The sequence below is a fragment of the Cydia splendana genome, chromosome 16 (genome assembly GCF_910591565.1).
Source record: "Cydia splendana chromosome 16, ilCydSple1.2, whole genome shotgun sequence".
Taxonomy (NCBI): Eukaryota; Metazoa; Arthropoda; class Insecta; order Lepidoptera; family Tortricidae; genus Cydia; species Cydia splendana.
The window spans coordinates 17592606-17612060 of record NC_085975.1 but is presented as its reverse complement, the minus strand read 5'-3'; the positions used below and the strand labels follow the sequence as shown (position 1 = coordinate 17612060).

General features: G+C 38.6%; 2 protein-coding genes and 1 long non-coding RNA gene across 3 annotated transcripts in view; 1 reads left to right on the top strand and 2 right to left on the bottom strand.

Moving 5' to 3' along the window:
• LOC134798468 (uncharacterized) overlaps nt 1–19455 on the bottom strand; it is a 350482-nt gene that overhangs the window by 54864 nt on the left and 276163 nt on the right. The window lies entirely within an intron of this gene.
• LOC134798450 (NADH dehydrogenase [ubiquinone] 1 alpha subcomplex subunit 11) lies at nt 1113–8866 on the bottom strand. Its single transcript, XM_063770890.1, has 2 exons — nt 8293–8866; nt 1113–1189 (listed from the first exon to the last, which is right to left on the bottom strand). Exons 1-2 carry the CDS (start codon nt 8783–8785, stop codon nt 1182–1184), a joined length of 501 nt encoding a protein of 166 aa, XP_063626960.1. The 5' UTR covers nt 8786–8866; the 3' UTR covers nt 1113–1181.
• Nucleotides 9331–12281, top strand: LOC134798402 (F-actin-capping protein subunit alpha). Its single transcript, XM_063770818.1, has one exon. It carries the CDS (start codon nt 9365–9367, stop codon nt 10229–10231), a length of 867 nt encoding a protein of 288 aa, XP_063626888.1. The 5' UTR covers nt 9331–9364; the 3' UTR covers nt 10232–12281.

Sequence of the window (19455 nt, the reverse complement as noted above, 5' to 3'; positions counted from 1 at the left end):
GATTATTTTTAGGCAGGTACCAAGTATTTATTTGGCAACTGAATTATTATATTGGAGACCATTTATGAAGCACATTTTAAAAAGAAAACGGCTATCTATTAATTCAAAAATTAAGTTCTTTTAAAATATTTTGTTTGGTCATTACACGGTCAACCTAACACGCTCCTCCTCGCTTTGCTCGTCGTCGCACCTATCTGTTGAGTCTAGCAGAACACAGTGGTAACTATTGAAATTAGTAATTAAACATTTAAAGATCTAATGGTATAATGGCCATTAGGCGTTTCATGATTAGAAATTTCGACTATATGTATACTGACCATTACATATTGGTAAATTAATTTGAGGTGTTTTGTGTAAAAAGTGACCAATATTCATTAAATTTAACTGCTTCCGTGTTAAAATACTACCTAGCTGAAACGACATGCTCAGTTATGACTATAGTTGATTACTTAGGTGTGAACAACTAGATGGCAACTAAATTTTATGATCGCTTTACAATATTAGTTGCCAATTTATTATTTTAGTCGCCAACCTATCACTTTAAGTTCCCTAAAATTTTTTTGGGTGGCTTGATTTTGCTGCCAGTTTTTTTAATAATATGATGCTTATATTTGAGGCTAATATATTTTTTTTAGCGCTAAAATATTAATGCACAGCCAAATTATATGATTATATGCCCAATGAAAGTTCCTGTTTAATATTTTAGTTGCCTGGTTAATAATAAGCCTTTTCTAATTGTCCTGTTTGTGTGGGGGTCTCTTTAGATTTAAGAGTCGGGAGTCGGGCCTTTTTAAATTTAAGAAAACAATTCCTCTTTTTATTAATTTTGGCTATCTTAGAATCGACAATATAATTTTACCGCTCATGGGGTGTCTCGGTTTTTTATAAAGTGGAGTTCAATAAAAAAGACAATAAACGAACCAATTTACCTTAATTGCTTTGTAATCTCGCACTTTTTGTGGTCAACCATGATTTTATCAGCAGTTTATATACTTAAACCTTTTATTTATTTAAATGAAAACCAAAATCTGTCATATTTGTTCACATTATTTGTCTTTTCTATTAAACTCCACTAGTAACAAACTATTCAATAAAAAAAAATAAACAATTGATCTTCTTTTATTTTACTTAAATTAATTACAAGCTGTTCATATTTACACTACACCAATGAGTTCTTCTATTTAATGACCTGAAATAGAAAACAACATCATTAATACTTATAATTATTTTTATAGTAAAAACAAGCTATTTAATAACTGTATGTTGTACTTTACTGACCATTTCAGCTAAAACTCTTGAATACAAGTATGTAACTTGCATTTAAGTACCTACCTACCTTATGCAAGTCTTGTTGCATAAAAGTAAATATCTACTATTTCTGTTTTCTGTTTTCGGCTACTATTTGACCCCCCCTCCCCCCTGGTGATATTTGGTGAGGTTTTTCGCTACCCTCCCTTCCCCCACACAACCCCACGTGTATTTTTTTGAAATTTTTTCATTCGACCTAATTTTAAGAAAAATTGTATTGTATATAGAAAATCTTGTTTATTTTTCTATTTTCGTTAAATAGACTCGCTATTTTGAAGTGCAGAGTGAAGATTTATGTTTAATGAAACCGAGAAAAAGTATCTACTCATGTGGTAGGTGTTTTTTTCTTAGTTTCGTTCACTGTAGAAAAATACACGTGAGGTTTCCTTATACCCCCCTCCCTCAACGTGATCTATCGTGATTTTTTCGTGACCCCCTCCCCCTATCGAACCTCGCGTGATTTGTGCACAAGCCCTTACCCCCTTATTCATAAACGCGCTACAAGCCTCAATTAGCTAATAATCGTTTGTCTGTATCTGTCATTTTGACTTATATACATATTTGTAAGAAAGGGATAAAACATAATTTAACTAAATCAGGCCTGTAATGTTTTATGAATAAGGGGGTTAAAATAGAGAGTAAAAATTATTTTTTGATAGAAAATATTATCTAATTTATCTATACTTAATTAACCCTTTATTACGCAATGTAGCATAGAAACAACCTCATTTTTGACCCTCTTGCATTTTATTCTTAACCAGCATCAATAGCGCCAAGACTCTATTGACTACCTCTATTTTTATGCTAAAAGGGGGTTAAATCAAGGTTTTTTCAGTTTGGTTATCCTAATTCTCCTAAATTATTGACCGAAGCGTAGCGAAGGTCTACGTTTTGACTCGAGCAATTTGCTTTCGTATGTCCGGATGTTCTCCTCTACAGGTCGCAATTCTTAACTGATTCTCATGAAATTTTGTGACCAGATTCTATGACTAAATAAAAATTTTTTGTCAATCCAGTTTTTGGAAATTTTAAAAAATGGCGGAGTCGTGATACCTGTCGCCTAAATAAATAGTCGTATCGATATCATAAGAGTTTTTTTCTTTTTGAGACATGTTTACAGAGTTAATAGCAAAAAATGCAGAAAAAAATTATCGCTGGTTTAGGCGGTATTTAGATATTTAGTTTTGTATTTCCGGATGTTCTCCTCTACAGGTCGCAATTCTTAACCGATTCTCATGAAATTTTGTGACCAGATTCTATGACTAAATAAATTTTTTTTGTCAATCCGGTTTTTGGAATTTTTTTAAAATGGCGGAGTCGTGATACCTGTCGCCTAAACAAATAGTCGTATCGATATCATAAGAGTTTTTTTCTTTTTGAGACATGTTTACAGAGTTAATAGCAAAAAATGCAGAAAAAAAATATCGCTGGTTTAGGCGGTATTTAGATATTTAGTTTTGTATTTCCGGATGTTCTCCTCTACAGGTCGCAATTCTTAACTGATTCTCATGAAATTTTGTGACCAGATTCCATGACTAAATAAAATTTTTTTGTCAATCCGGATTTGGAAATTTTTAAAAATGGCGGAGTCGTGATACCTAGCGCTTAAACAAATAAACGTATCGATATCATAAGAGTTTTTTCATTTTGATATATGTTTATAGATTAAATCGTCTATTACCAACCTGCCAACCGGACATTTCACCCAGTTGGACGGTTAGTACTTTTTTTTCCCAACCGGACATCTGGTTTGCTGGTTAATAATAGGCAATCCTGACCTACACCCTGGCTGTACGGTTGAAACTTTTTTTTTCCTAACTATTCATCCAAGTCGCAATCAAGGTGTTCTGTTAGTATTTTTTTCCTAATCAGCCAATTGAATTGCCAACCAGGTGGTCAGTTAGTAAATTTTTCCCAACAGACCAATTAGAAATGCCAGCTGGTTGGTCGGTTAGTATATTTTTCCCGACAGGCCAACCAGACACACGGGTCAATTTCACCAAACGAGCATTTTTGTCTAATTCCCATGGAATTTTGAAATACCAACATTACACAAAAAAAAATATGTTGATAATTTGATAAAAAATATAATAAGAGAGACCGGCTCGAAACCCGAACTGAGCATCATGTAAATGCAAATACTATTATTAAGATGAGCTGCTTATTAAGAAGACCGTCAAGCACCTTTGCTATGTTTAGTAGTAGTTTTGCTTTGTTTTGAGAGACAGCCGAATACTGCCAGTACAGGTGAGGCGGGACACGAGGCGGTTCAAATACAGACGTCGGCTGTCAGAGCCCTTTGAGTTTTGCCGACGAAATTGTACTCGCGCGCTCGGACAAAATTTAAACTTCGATCACGAGTTATTTACCACAATGAAGTTAATAGTGTATGTGCTCAGTGATAGTAAATATCATCTAGTTTAAGTATTTGACCCTAAATTAGTGATACTAATGTAGAATTTTTGGTAGGATTTTTCATTATGCTCAAAAGTAGATTCCGGACAGGGCACGGGAGTAGTAATTTGAGCCTTTAGGTATTTTTAAGTGTACTATAAAAACCAATTAATCAGTGAATTCATATGGAACTCGGTGTGAAAGTGTGACTTCTTTATGTAAAAAAAAAATGGTAAGTATTATCTGATGCTAACCCGCGATTTTCATCACGGGCAGAAAAAAAATCGTGTTCAGAAATTGACCCACACCAACCAGGTGGTCAGTTAGTACATTTTTCCCAACAGACCAATTAGAAATGCCAGCTGGTTGGTACGTTAGTATATTTTCCTTTTATAGTATGCCGATTTGGAACTGCCCCGAACGGCTGGCAAAATACCGTGGGCCTATGTTGCACCAAGCTGGCAAAATAACGTGGGCCTATGTTGCACCAAACCTGAGTTCCACTAGGTGGACGGTAGCCAGGGTTCAACATCAGCTCAGATCTATGTATACTACAATCTTCTCCAGAATGTAACAAACACTTTTCTGAAAACCGCATCAATATCGGTTCAGCCAAGCGCGAGATAATCGCGAATATACATACATATATACATACATACATACATACATACATACATACATACGGGTCAAACTGAGAACCACCTTTTTTTTAAAGGCGGTTAAAAAACATTGCCATACAGGATGTTTCCTATAACAGGAGCAATAAATTAAACTGGAAGCTGTACTCCTCAAACTGAGCAACATTTGATCAGTAATTTTTGAAAATAAGTCATGTTTTGATTTTTATTACACTTTAAAGTTTATTCTAAGACGCAAAGTATTGCAAATTTTGTTATGTTTAAAGCGTGACAACTGACAAGCAACGCCATACACACTGATGTGAGCGTACATTGAAGTCAATATTTATTTTGTATGAAAAAGAGGAAGTCTAAAGGATTCATAATTTATAAAAGTTGCAGAACAAATGTTGGTCAGTTTGAGGAGTGCAGCCTTTAATTTATTGGTCCTGTAACAGGAACCACCCTGTATACACGTACTGTATACACGGTGTAACATGAGGAAACCGAATAATTTTAACCACGCATTTCTGAGGTCAAAAGAAGAAAAAAATTGCAATATGAGTTTAGGTCAATTCCACAAAAAAATAATTCTTTTTGTTTTTTTCAATTTTTTGAATGTATTTGAACATACAAAATAAATGTTATTGGTAAACTTGTCACTTAAACTTGATTTTTACACTTTTTGGGGTTCCGTTCCTCAAAAGGAAAAAACGGAACCCTTATAGGATCACTCGTGCGTCTGTCTGTCTGTCTGTCTGTGTGTAATCAAATCTTGCAAGTTAAATTTGATCCACTTCCCGGTTTCCGATTGAGCTGAAATTTTGTATTCATACGTAAGTCGGGTGACAATGCAATATTATGGTGTCATCGAGCTGATCTGATGATGGAGACAGGAGGTGGCCATAGGAACTATGTGATGAAACAACGCATACTAATTGTGTTTGGGGTTTTTAGAATTGTTTCGATGAGCATTAGTTGCCTGTGGAAAGAAAAGTACAGTCAGCGATAAAAGCTTGTACCAAAATAGTTATTTACGATACAAGTGCGGAAAAGAGGAAATTCGAAACGATAAATTAAAACACGACCGAAGGGAGTGTTTTAAATCGACTCGAGTTGCGAATTACCTATTCGCACGTGTATCGTACGACGTTTTACAGTACATATGGCCCTTTAAACTTTTGACATACGCACGAAAAGTGCTATTTTACACACTAGTACGGGAAAATAGAACCATATACTGTAAATGAAACTTTGCCAAAAACTTATCATTTATTAAGATGTGGTATATCTTGGTTGGTCTGTTGGGAAAAATGTACCAACTGACTTCCTGGTTGGTGTGTCTGGTTGGCCTGTCGGGAAAAATATACTAACCGACCAACCAGCTGGCATTTCTAATTGGTCTGTTGGGAAAAATGTACTAACTGACCACCTGGTTGGTGTGTCTGGTTGGCCTGTCGGGAAAAATATACTAACCGACCAACCAGCTGGCATTTCTAATTGGTCTGTTGGGAAAAATTTACTAACTGACCACCTGGTTGGCAATTCAATTGGCTGATTAGGAAAAAAATACTAACAGAACACCTTGATTACGACTTGGATGAATAGTTAGGAAAAAAAAAGTTTCAACCGTACAGCCAGGGTGTAGGTCAGGATTGCCTATTACCTATTAACCAGCAAACCAGATGTCCGGTTGGGAAAAAAAAGTACTAACCGTCCAACTGGGTGAAATGTCCGGTTGACAGGTTGGTAATAGACGGATTAAATGGCCAAAAATTCAGAAAATTTGTATCGCTGGTTTTGGCGGTATTTAGATATTTCGTTTTTACTTGAGAATGAGTAGCTAAATTTCGTCAGCTTTAGTAAGAACTATCATGGCGCATTTTGCAAACGTTCGCTTTTTTTGTTTGCATCGGGAGGTCCCTGGTTCCATCCCCAGTAATTGTATGCTGCTACACAACTTTTTGTATTTTTTTATACTTAAATTTCGTATCAATTGTTGTTTTTTATTTTATTATTTTATTTTGAAAAAATGAAAAAAATCGTATTTTTTATTTATCAAGCGCGGGCTAAGCGTATTCGTTTAATTTTTGCAAGAGATGATGGCTTTTTGCGCTTTAAAGAAAATTTGATTCTTGAATATACGGCGCCATACCTTTGGCCTCTATGCTAGTCTAGATGGCGAGACCTTTTTATATTTAACAATTTTTACTCATATCAGTAAAAGAACATGGGTCAAAATCATATGGCGTTCTAAAAATAAAAATAAAAAACATTTATCCATACATATACCGTATACATTTATTGATATTTTTTATTCATTTTCATTTTAATCCTGTATCGAAAGATGGCAGTAAATTTACAGCACTGATTTACAGTGACTACAAAATTTAGTACGACAATAACCCTCTACTATAGGGACCGTGCGCGTTGGAGGGTCTGCCATCTTGTGGTCTGAATCGGAAACATGTACATTGCCAAAGCAAGTTCTACCATCTACCGTTCTTGTAGGTACGTTTCCTTATGCATAGTATAGGTTCTGTCATCTTGTGGGCTACATCGGAAGCATAAACGTCACATTTACGCCTCACGCCAAAAATCTGACGGCTCCTATGCCGCCCCCTATAGTTCACGCACGCCCCCTATAGGGACCGTGCGCGTTGGAGGGCCTGCCATCTTGTGGCCTGAATCGGAAACATATGTGCACATGTACATTGCCAAAGCAAGTGCTACCATCAACCGTTCTCGTAGGTACGTTTTCTTGTGCATAGTAGGTTCTGCCATCTTGTGGGCTACATCGGAATCATAAACTACACATCTACGCTTCGCGCCAAAGATCTGACGGCTCCTGTTCTGCCCCCTATAGTTCATGCACGTCCCCTATACAATCTATTCTCTTTAGAATTTAGATTAGTTATATATTTAAATTCTTACTCGACTAAAATTAAAAGCATGAAACTCCTTCTATTGCGACTCGCGGAGGAACAAAGACTGAAAAGACTGGCAAACCAAACGCGCACGAAGCTTCTCAGTTGCAGTTTACAGGCTAATTAAAAGATAATGTTGGTTCCCTAACATAAGTAGAGTTAGACCAATAAAAGTCTGCAGAGATTTTGACACTGGCACAAATAACATTGGCACTGCGTGTGCTGTCAAAATCTCTGCAGACTTTTCTTGGTCTAACTCTATCCACTTTTCTATACAATTAGTATGGCGACGTGGATACTTAAGTTGGGGCACCGACCGTACACTGACATCGGAATGATATTTTTTTTATCATGTTATTTAGTAGTCATCGTGCGTCTCGCTTGCGCCAATACATGTACGGACAAGAACCAGCGAAATGCACGATAACTAAATGACATCAGTTAGACGTTATTCTGATATCAGTGTACGTTTGAATTGGCCTGTTAGCCAAAAATTGTTTCGTATGTCCATCTGTTCAACTCTACTGGTCGCATTTCTAAACCAATTCCCGAATTTTGTAAGCAGGTTCGATAGTTAAGGTTTTAATTGTCAAATTAGATTCTCTAAATTCTTCTAAACAACGAAGCCATACATTTACTCAGTTTTAAGCTCAGCTCGCGAGGTCTACAGCTCACAGAGCCACTAGTAGCATTACTTATCATAAATAAAAAAAAAGATATTGAACCTTTTCATAAGTTACTGACTGGATTTATTTATGCTTTTGGCAATAACAATAACTATCAAAAACATTAACAATAACAAGTAATAATATCTTCCAGTAGACTGTCCATAGCTATTATGTTGATAAATAAAATAGGGACAAAAGAACATCTGATTTTGATTCTCAACTAAATAATAAGTCTTGTATTGTAATACTTACCTGCAAAATGCTTAAATAAGTATCTATTAGATTGGCTAGAATGACATAGTATTAACTTGGTAACTTGTAAATCTGACAAAAAAAATTAAATCCACAGACTATTCCATAAAATTTGAACATGCTCACCAGTGGACCAGGTCTTGTATTCAAGGACATCTTTAGCCATTGTGAAGTCATTTCTGGCTGAGATAGCATTCTGGTGGGCAGTGCTGTTGTCTGGGAAGAATGTCCAGCCTTCTTCCACGCCAGTCTTCTTTATGACCGCCGCTACTCCGAGCAGCACCGCCGCGGGCACTCCGATAGTGATCGATCTCTGCCAAGCTCCAAACACAGAGCCAGCCGCTACTCCTCCCAAGAAATAGTTGATCTTATCGTTCTTCCCCCTGAAATTCTGAGCGACATTGGCAGTGACAGTGAACGCTGCGGCCATACCAACTGCGGGACCGACGTAGTACGCCAGGCGACCCACAGTACCCGCAAAACCCTTGGGATGCGAAAACATGAGGACGTCGAATACGCCCAGACCGAGCCCGGACATAGTAGCATATTTGGATGTCACAAACACTTTTTTGAAAATGTCCTGCCCTTCGGGCGAGTCGTAATATTTGTAATTTAGCATGGCTCTATTTATTCGGAGATTTTTCGGTGAAGAAGTTACACAACTTGCTATTGCGCGTTTAGTGAGACAGCTTCGCTAATCATCGTTTGACAGCTGCACAATTAAATGTAAGAAATGTAGTTAATGTAATAAATTAAAAAATAATTTAAGGTATAGCTACAAAAAATATCTTTTTGATAATATATTAAATAATGGGGTTCATTTCAATAAAGAATAATAAATAATCCTAATTAACCTTTACTCTACAAAACTTATGAATGGTGGTCGCATTGTGGTCGCATTCTTTGTAAATGCTAGTCGTTGACGTCTAAGAAGACGTTCGAATATTTAAATACTTTTATAACAGTATAAGAAGTTAATATGCTAGTAATAGAATAAGCATTTACATTTTATTTATATTACATCAATTTTCGATTTAAAAATTGAATAAAATAATTTTAACGATGAAGTCAAGAGATAAGCAAAGCATTTATTTATGAAAACGAAGATGCATCTCTGACAGAATTCTGAACGCTCTTTAAGTTGGCAACATAATCGTCGACACCGTCATTTTTCTCATTTGTGTCAAAAGTGCTAAACATGGCGGCGGACGGTGACGAAGTGATTAGTGATCAGGAAAAAGTTAGAATCGTTTCAGATTTTATCCTCCATTCGCCGCCCGGTGAATTCAATGAGGTGTTTAACGATGTGAGGGTGCTATTGAATAACGATAGCCTACTGAAGGAGGGCGCGAGCGGGGCGTTCTCTCAGTACAACAAGGACCAGCTCACGCCCGTGCGGCTGGAGGAGGCGGAGCTGCACACTCTAGTGACCGATCACAACGAGCTAAGCGGAGGACGGTTCTTCGACCCGCGGAATAAGCGCTCGTTCAAATATGATCACCTGCGTAAGGAGGCTTCCGAGTACGAGCCCTACGAGCCAGATCGCGTCGCGGAGCCGTGGCGCGCGGCGCTGGACGAAGAGCTGACAGCGTACGTGGCGGCACACTACAAGCACGGCGCTAGCCTTGTGGTGGGGCGCGCGCTTGAGTCAGGTGCCGTGTCGCTCGTCGCCTGCATCGAGGACCACCAGTTCCAGCCCAAGAACTACTGGAACGGCCGCTGGCGCTCGGTGTGGTCGCTGACCGTGGGTGGAGGCGCCGCCGAGCTGCGCGGCGTGCTGCGCGTGCAGGTGCACTACTACGAGGACGGAAACGTCCAGTTAGTCAGCTCGAAAGAGGTCCGCGCGCCCATAGTCGCGAATAGTGAGACTGCGACCGCTAAGGAGTTCGTGAAACTGGTCGGCGAGGCCGAGAACGCGTATCAGACCGCGATATCCGACAACTACAAGACTATGAGCGACACTACATTCAAGGCGCTGCGGCGACAGCTGCCCGTGACGCGCAGCAAGATAGACTGGGCGCGGCTCGTGTCGTATTCCATTGGCAAGGAGCTAAAGAGCCAATGATGTCTCGCCGCTGCGCTCTGAGCCGCAGCGGGCGCTCCGCGTCTCTGTACATATTCGCGTAAGAGTAAATCTTGTTCAAATGTTTACGGGCTCCGGTTCTCCGGTGCGTATTTATCTATGATTATATAGAGAAATCGCTATCGTAACTGTTAAATTTTATTGCATTTTGTTACTGAAAGCAAGGTATCACTGACAGTTTCGAGTGACTGGTTGTGGTCTTATAGCGTCTTAATTTGGTAATTGTTGCAAGAATATTAAAAGGCTTGTGGTACTAGGATGATTTAAATGTCAGTATTTACACTAAAGACCTGTAGAGATTGTACTGACATAAACATATAAATAACAAGGTCAGACTGTCACTTAGTATATGTGTCGTTTCATGACCAAAAGTTAAATTTCATTGGTTGTTTATAACGCTATGCGCATAAAAATACAATTAGAAATCACCCTTATTATCAACAAATGAAGTAATCACTTTTAGTCAGAAATGTAACAGGTATTACCTGTCTTTAAATTAATCATGACTCATAAGGTGGGTCAGCAATTAATCTTGAAATGTATTTGCTTATGTTTATGATTTACTTTTAATGATTGCTTTAACGCTTCAGATTATTTTTGTAAACAATCAAAAAGGCCCAGCCATACAAATGAATAATCCAAAATTTGCCACTGCAATTTGCACCTTTACTGGAAGAAAGAGTTGAGTTTGCTTTGTATAAAAATTGAATGACGCAGAACAAATGCAATTCTGTTCCAATTGGATATGATTTAAATTTAATCGAACTGAATAAGTACTGTAGGTAGAACCTTGGGCCTTACGAGGATAGGTAGAAAAGATATACCTGATGAAGATAACAATGCAACAATGCTTTTATGTCAAACATAATTCCACTAACAGAGTTTTGTGTATTTAACAAAAGCTTCAAGTTTAAGCTCTAACCTCTCGTGTGCCGGGATAATTTTTTTTCTAATAGTTTCCGGATTTGCGGATCCGCGTTCCGCCATTCAAGGGCGATACCTAATATAATATTCATACTATTTGTGTGATGCAACTGGAATCAAAAGTACATGAAATTTTAACGATATAAAAATAAAACTCTAAAATCTTTACAGGGCTGAAGTGTCAAAACTATTTAGCTGATGGTGAAGACAAAAACATTGTTATGTGAGCAATATGAACAAATTCTTCAATTACTTTATGCACATTGTCAATTATCAGTAAATATTCATTTTTTATTAGATCCATTCATATAGAGAGCATAGCTAATTATTTCACATTTTCAAAACATAGCACCTCAGCAAAAGTGAGAAAAGACTTCAATGCCAAGAGAATTACAGTCAGAAAACAAATGTTTTGATGGAAATCTTAAACTACGTCAAGTGTGGGTGTTAACACATTTATCAATGCTAAATTGAATTGATCAGATAATGATTCCATTTTCCTGGCAATGTTCGGTCAGTGGTCACATAATATAATCAAAATCATAGTTTTTTTCTTTCCTTTTATGTAGAGCCCGCCTAGAGTTATAAACAGTTTGCTGTTGAGAAATGAAGTTAAATTTATGGCATATAAGAGGTTAATGTTGCTCGCATGACAGGGCCTACAGAGAGTATTGAAAATCTGTTTCGTCTATCTTCCTCTGTTGCTTGAATATGCAAAGTGACAGAAAATTGATGATTTTTTAATATCTATGTTAGCGGTAGACAGCAAGGAGATATCGATGGTTTCAATGGTGCATTTAATTATAGTTAATTTAAAAAATTGTCCATGTAGCTTTAAAGCCACTTTGAGCAGAGCACATACTAATCCAATATTTTTCAATACAACGGGAGAGTTGCTCAAGCGATGGAAAATTCAGTAAATTATTGTCCATATTTTGCTTCAAGAGGAGGCAAACATTTCTTTTTATAAGTAATTATATGCTGATAAGGATTATTTTGTAATTATTATAATTATTTTAATAAAGAACGTACATTTAAAATTCAAGTATTCTGTAATGTATGATTGAATTCATTTGAATAAAAATATATATTAAAATGTTGCTAACTATTGTTTCCTTTTATTTTGTTCATGGTTCACCATTTCCTGGTTTATTGGGAACAGTTTGATAAAGTATTATTTTCAATATTTAACAAATTAACACATATCAGTGAAAGAATAAGGATCAAAGTCAAATGGCGTTCTAACAGTTTTAATCTTCTGTCGAAAGATGGCAGTAAATTTACTGTGGCTAAATAATTTACTTTGATAGTAACTCTCTATACACTATATTCTCTTTGGCCGAACGTGGCCATACTAAGTGACCAGTTTAGGGGAGGGGGGTCTTCAAAACACCACGCCTGGTCTGTCACAGGGGGGAGGAAGGGTCTTAGGACTCTTACGGCGCGATTCGGGAAATGAATTAGAGGTTCACTAGATATGAAATAGTAAAGATATGTGACGTTCCACGGTAAAAGGTACCTTATGGCGGCTGGCACTTACGCTATTATTAACGCCGCTCCAATATTCAGCCGGGGCGGCAATGGTACCTTTTGCCGTGGAACGTCACATTACATATCTAGTGAATCTCTAATTCATTTCCCGAATCGCGCCGTTAGGTTCATGGCATATACCTACTACAAGCGGCCACCGAGGGAAGGGAGGCAAAATGGAACATGTAGAATGAATATGTTCCCTTACATAAATTGTCGAAATTAGAATTATTTCATTTCTTTGTCCGCCATAGATTACAGGGTGTTACAGTGGTCTTATGTAAATTCGAGATAGTGATTCAACTATAATAAGAATAACATTGAGTATTAGTATTGAATAATAATATAGGTACATATTATTCATACAATATACAGGTTGGCCAATTAATAAGTGCATTTCCGTTGCCAGGGAGGTTTTGGGATTATACTGAGCAACTTTTACTATGGGACCAACCGAAATCGCGAAAAAAAATTTGGCTGTTTCATACATTTTGGCCGGTCCATTTTCTATTGGAGGGTAATTTTTTTTCGCTATTTCGCGGTTGGTCCCATAGTAAAAGTTGCTCAGTATAATCCCAAAACCTCTGGCAACGGGAATGCACTTATTTTTTGGCCACCGTGTATAAATAATAGGTAATTACTGTAATGACTTGTCATGTGACTTAAGTACTTTGGTTGTTATTGTAATGCTAACAATAGTACATTTTTGTGGTTATCAGGGAATTACTGCTAGGCAAGTTTTTCTTAAAATTGCTTAAGGTACCTATAAATGGTTGCCGCGAGGCTATATTAGCTATAGGGTCATTCTCGCATTTCGTGCAAATCGGTATTATTTGCAATTTACCAAAAATGTGATGGTGTTTTCGAATATCTGTTAATGCAAGGTTGTAACATAGGACCTAAAGTATATTGGCCCGCCATGAACAATTCTAAAAAGGTGGTTATTTTCTTTATATTTACAATTAACCCCCACTATTTTCATTCCTCTCTGCATGTAACGCGTGAAGTTAAACTTTGACCTCCATTTGAACCTTAAGATACTAAAAATAGAAAACTTGTTGTTGGTTCAGTAAACAAGTAATTTAGTTATGTTTTATATCCTATAATATTATACGCTAAGAAATTAACAATAAAACTATACAGCTTTACAAGTGATGGTCCAAGCAATTTCTTCATTACCGACGCGAGAAATGGATTAGCTATATTTTGCTATATAGCAAGGGTATATAGCAATTCCCGCGGATACAACACATTGTTCGTCAGTCAGTTGGCCGCGTGCTACCACAGCGGTCGTCCGTATGTTGCTTTTGACGAAAATAACTACGTTCTCTCGTGTCGGGAAGGAGTGTGGTTCAGATAAATCGTCATCGCCATCTAGTGATATATACAGTAAGTACCAATTGTACATTATTAAAATTATACCTAATTGATGTGTTTTAGGGTTGCCTTTCGTGTGGCTTATTCTGCGAAATCAAGGTCTGATATCAACCGACCTAGGCGACGAAAACTTCATTCATATCTGTTTCATTCATTTCTTTTCCTTCCAATTTTGCCAGGGAAGGTAATGAACGAATTTAGAAGGTAATGATAATGTATTTGAGGCAGTGCATTTAATGGAAAGAGGGTTAAGTTATTATAAATAGAATGTTGGTATAAGCATTTAAAACTGTAAACTGTAATAATATATAGGGGAGCCCAACTGGTGATTTTTTGGATTTAACTAGAGCGCAGTAGATTAACATAATCTGGCGCTCTACATATAATACCAGACCGCACTCAAGGACTGTGCTGAGAAATTTGACACGTTACTAAGAGACTAAGTGAGTTGGAATCATCTGATACCTGTCGACGATAAGGTAGAGAACGGGGCACATGTTTGGAATAAAGGGCAGAAACTACAGAAATATAAACACAGGCCGATAAGCAATAATAGTGCCTCCGCCGTCAAAAGCGACAATTCCCAATCCGTGCGTGATAAATCTCAGAAAACTGATACCAGCAGTAAATCCCTCTCAGGGCGGTGGACCATCGCAAGTTCATCCATCTGTGGAATATAGCTTGAGGATCGGAGGACATACGGGCATATCTGCTGTTATTCATGGTGCACTGTCGATGAACTTAAGCTCAAAGGGGACTCCAAGACTTTCAAAATAGGAGTACCCTCGACAATGTATGAATCCTGTTTATTTCCAACTATGTAGCCCGATAATCGTGGTCATTTCGTTATTAGTGTTAAACGTCTACATGCCGACGGATAAGTTGGAAAACTTAATCGACTTTACGGATTGTTTAGCTGTGGTAAGTGCGATTGCTAATAATAACACTGCGGAGTCTGTGTACGTACTCGGCGATTTCAACGCGCACCCAGGCGAGCCTTTTTATAATGAACTGACGTGTTTCTGTGCGGATCAACAATGGACATGTGCTGACGTTGACGAATTGGGTTTGGATTCTGGAACATATACCTTTATTAGTGACGCGCACGGGTCCAGAAGATGGTTAGACCACTGTGTGGTAACAAAAGCAGCCGCGCGTTCTATTGTTAATATTTACGTCAAAGTGGATGTAATGTGGTCTGATCATTTTCCCTTAATAATAGAATGTGATTTAAATTTTGTTAAGCCTAAATATTTATGTCAGCCAAATAAAATAGTTAATAAAATTGTGTGGGGCGATAGAAAGCAGGAACAGATAAAGCTTTATACTGAAGAATGTAATAGAAAGTTAAAAGGTATAGATTTTCCTGATTTATTTCGCAATTGTTGTGGCAAAATGTGTAACGAGTCAAGTCATAAAATAGCTATTGATAAATTGTATAATGATATCATAAATGCCTTAAGCGACGCTGCGACTTTAAGCTATGACTACGATCCTAAGTTGTTTAAAAGGAATAAACCGGTATTAGGGTGGAACAAATATGTACGCAAGGCTCACATGGAGGCTAAATATAAATTTAAGCTGTGGTTGTGGCATGGGCAACCTAGGTCGGGTCAAATTTATGACGAAATGTGTGAAACCCGGAGGATTTTCAGGTCTCGTTTAAAATGGTGTCAGAAACACGAAGAGCAGATTAAAATGGACATCATTGCGGAACACCATTCTAAGCGAGATTTCTGTAAATTTTGGAAATCTACCAATAAAGTGAGCGGTAAGCCGGGTCTGCCCGTAAGTATCGAGGGAGTGAGCGAAAATGGGTCTATAGCACAACTATTTAAAGAACATTTTGCTGTTAAATCACCGTTGGGACCATCACGGGCAGCGGGTGCTGGAGGTTGTGGGCCGTGTGGACAGGAGATGAGAACTCCATTTAGCGTAAAGGACGTTAGGAGTGCCTTAAGGTCTATCGCGCGAGGGAAGTCTCCTGGTCACGACGGCCTCAGCATCGAGCACCTGCATCATGCCGGCCCACACCTGACTAGGGTACTGGCGATGTTATACACCTTTTGTATGCAGCACACTTACTTACCCGCCGACATGACGAAAACAGTGGTGATCCCAATAGTGAAAAACAAAACTGGCGATGTCAGTGACAAATGCAACTATAGACCCATTTCGCTCGCTACGATAACTGCTAAGGTGCTTGACGGTCTGCTGAATTGCCAAATAGACAAGTATTTAAAGGTTCACGACAACCAGTTTGGTTTTAAAACGGGGTTGTCTACAGAGAGTGCGATTTTGGCACTGAAGCAGACCGTCAGGTACTATACGGATAGACGGACGGCGATTTATGCGTGCTTCCTAGACCTATCCAAGGCATTTGACCTGGTTCATTATGACATTCTGTGGAAAAAGCTGGATGAGCTAAAAATGCCAGCTGACGTGCAAGGTATATTTAAGTACTGGTACCATAACCAGGTCAATGTCGTGAGATGGTCGGACGCATATTCGCAACCGTACGGGCTCGAATGCGGCGTGAGGCAGGGCGGGCTGACCTCGCCCAAACTGTTTAACTTGTACGTAAACGCCCTAATAGAGGAGCTGAGCAGCACCCGTGTCGGCTGTCACATAGATGGGGTGTGCGTCAATAACTTAAGCTACGCCGACGACATGGTGCTGCTCAGCGCTTCAGCTTGTGGGCTTGCCAAACTCATCTCAATTTGTGAACGATACGCGGCTAGCCATGGGTTGGTTTACAACGTCAACAAAAGCGAATGCGTTATTTTTAAGGTCAAGGGTAAATGCCCGCCGGCGTTTCCACCAGTTAAATTAAATGGTCAACCTCTAAACGTCGTTGACCAATTTAAATATTTAGGACATCTGGTGAACCCTGACCTTAAAGATGATGCCGATATTGAGCGTGAGCGCAGAGCGTTGTCCGTCAGAGCGAATATGATAGCCCGCAGGTTTGCTCACTGCTCAAAAGAAGTCAAAGTCAGTTTGTTCAGAGCCTACTGTACTAGTTTCTACACGAGCAGCCTGTGGGCAGACTATACGCATAAACGGTACAACGCTCTGCGCGTTCAATATAACAACGCGTACAGGGTGCTGATGGGGTTGCCCAGATTCTGTAGCGCGTCAGGGATGTTCGCGGAAGCGCGGGTAGACTGCTTCTACACCACGATGCGCAAACGAGCCACATCCATGGTGCGCAGAGTACGGGCCAGCTCCAACAGCATCCTGACCATGATTGCGGACAGGGTTGATGGCCTGTATATAAATAACTGCTGCATGATCCATGTGCGCAGGAATAAGTAGGTGAGGGGATTTTCTCTAAACTGTTTTTATTGAGAAAATCTGCTTATTTATTTATTTATTAGAAATAGTTATTGTAGTAGTTAATTAGCTAGTAAGTAAATAATTGTGTATATTATATTATAGATACTAACTTTAGCCTTAAGATAAAAACTGTCACTAACACTATTGATCCAAGTTGGTCGCGAATAAATGAATTTATTTATTATTTATTTATTATTTATTTCGTAAATCCAACGTCAATGGGAGTCAGACAAAAACCAACCAGTAATACTTAGTTCGGAATCCTGATTTGAAACCTTCACTGGATCTAATTTACCAAAATGTAAGGGGTCTTAACACCAAAGTAAGTTTTTCGTGCTTCTATGCTGTTGGTCCAGACTACTTAGGTACCTGCATAAGGGGTCTTAACACCAAAGTAAGTTTTTCGGGCTTCTATGCTGTTGGTCCAGACTACTAAGGTACCTGCATATATCTTAAAGGGGTGTTTAGAGCATTTGAATGGTCCAATACACTCCATGCTTAATCTGGTACCTACTCTCTACAAGTACATATCCTCACCATTGGAAAATTTCACGGATAAGACCGATCCCAAAGTCAAGGTATTCTTTTCTTTCAGTTTCAGCAAAGCTGTTTGAGTCCATACTCCATGGCACGTTGTCGAAACAAGTGAAACCATTATTCCTGTGCAACACTCAGCATGGTTTCAGAGCGAAACGGTCTGTGAAAACTAACCTGACCTTGGTTGACACCATCTCAGAGCATCTGGATATGGGTATCCTGATAGACGTCCTGTATTATGATTTCCGAAAAGCCTTCAATCGTGTGGGTAACGATGTATTCCTACACAAACTAGACGCTATTGGGTTCAATCCACATTTGCTTAACATTTTTGCCAGTTATCTGCGTGATCAACCGCAGTACGCAACGACCAGCATGGCCACTTCGTACCAGATCCGTACCATACTCGTTCTGGTGACAGCCAAGGTTCAATCTTTCCTATTTGGAATAATGGTCAATGACCTGCCCTCGGTTATCCATAACGCTCGTTGTCTACTCTACGCCAACGATCATAAATTGGTATATTGAGTTGAGAAGGAGGAGGATTGTAAGTTGCTGCAGGAGGAAGTTTCATCTCTGTTCCAATGGAGTCGGGATAACAAACTGACTTTCAATGCGGCTAAGTGTCAAGTGTGTAGTTTTAATCAAGCCCTATTTCCTACACATGCTCAATTTTTTCTTGGACCTGAGCCAATAGACTCTTAGATCAATAGACTCTTGCAATAACAAGAGTCGTCTCAGTAAAGGATCTTGCGGTCATATTCGATACGCGGCTAACATTTCACGACCATATCAAAGCACTTGGTACTGTAGCTTCAGTAGATTAGGCTTTGTCACTCGCAACGTCAGAGAATTCCGTGACCCTTGCCCCATAAAAGTTTTTTACAATGTTCTGGTCAGAAGCAAGTCGGAGGCGTCAGCATTAGCCTGGATCCCTTACGAGTCAACGTACATTCTACTATTGGAAAAGGTCCAAAGGAATTTCCTTAGGGTGTATTACCAAAAAATATTTATTTTAGGAACCCTGGGCTTCATTTCTTTGGAGGTGAGGCACAACTTAAGCCTACTACTTTTAGCTTGTTGGGCTTTTCGTGGAGACTCTGGCTGCCTTGAACTAGTAGAGAGGCTTGTAAGACTTTTTGTACCGGACATTAGAAATATAACCCTTAGGCTTCTCCTTGTGCATCTCCTGTTGACTCATGAGTGCTTGAGATTTTGCGAGTTTATGGAGCTACGGTGGATGGATTGGCAGTCGAGTGTATTTGGATGTTAATTTTAAATTAAAGTATGTAGTTTCTCAGTGTGTTGGTGACAAGACTGATGTAGTGCTGTGTGATCATTAAATAAATAAACAATACGAAATACGTCTTCAATCACGTAAATTGTGCTTGACAATCGCTACAAGCTAGGTGGTAAATCATAAGTCGCGATTGTCAAGCCGGAGTATTTGCTAAGTCGGCTTGATCGTCTGCACAGCGCTTAAGACACGTGATTTTAAT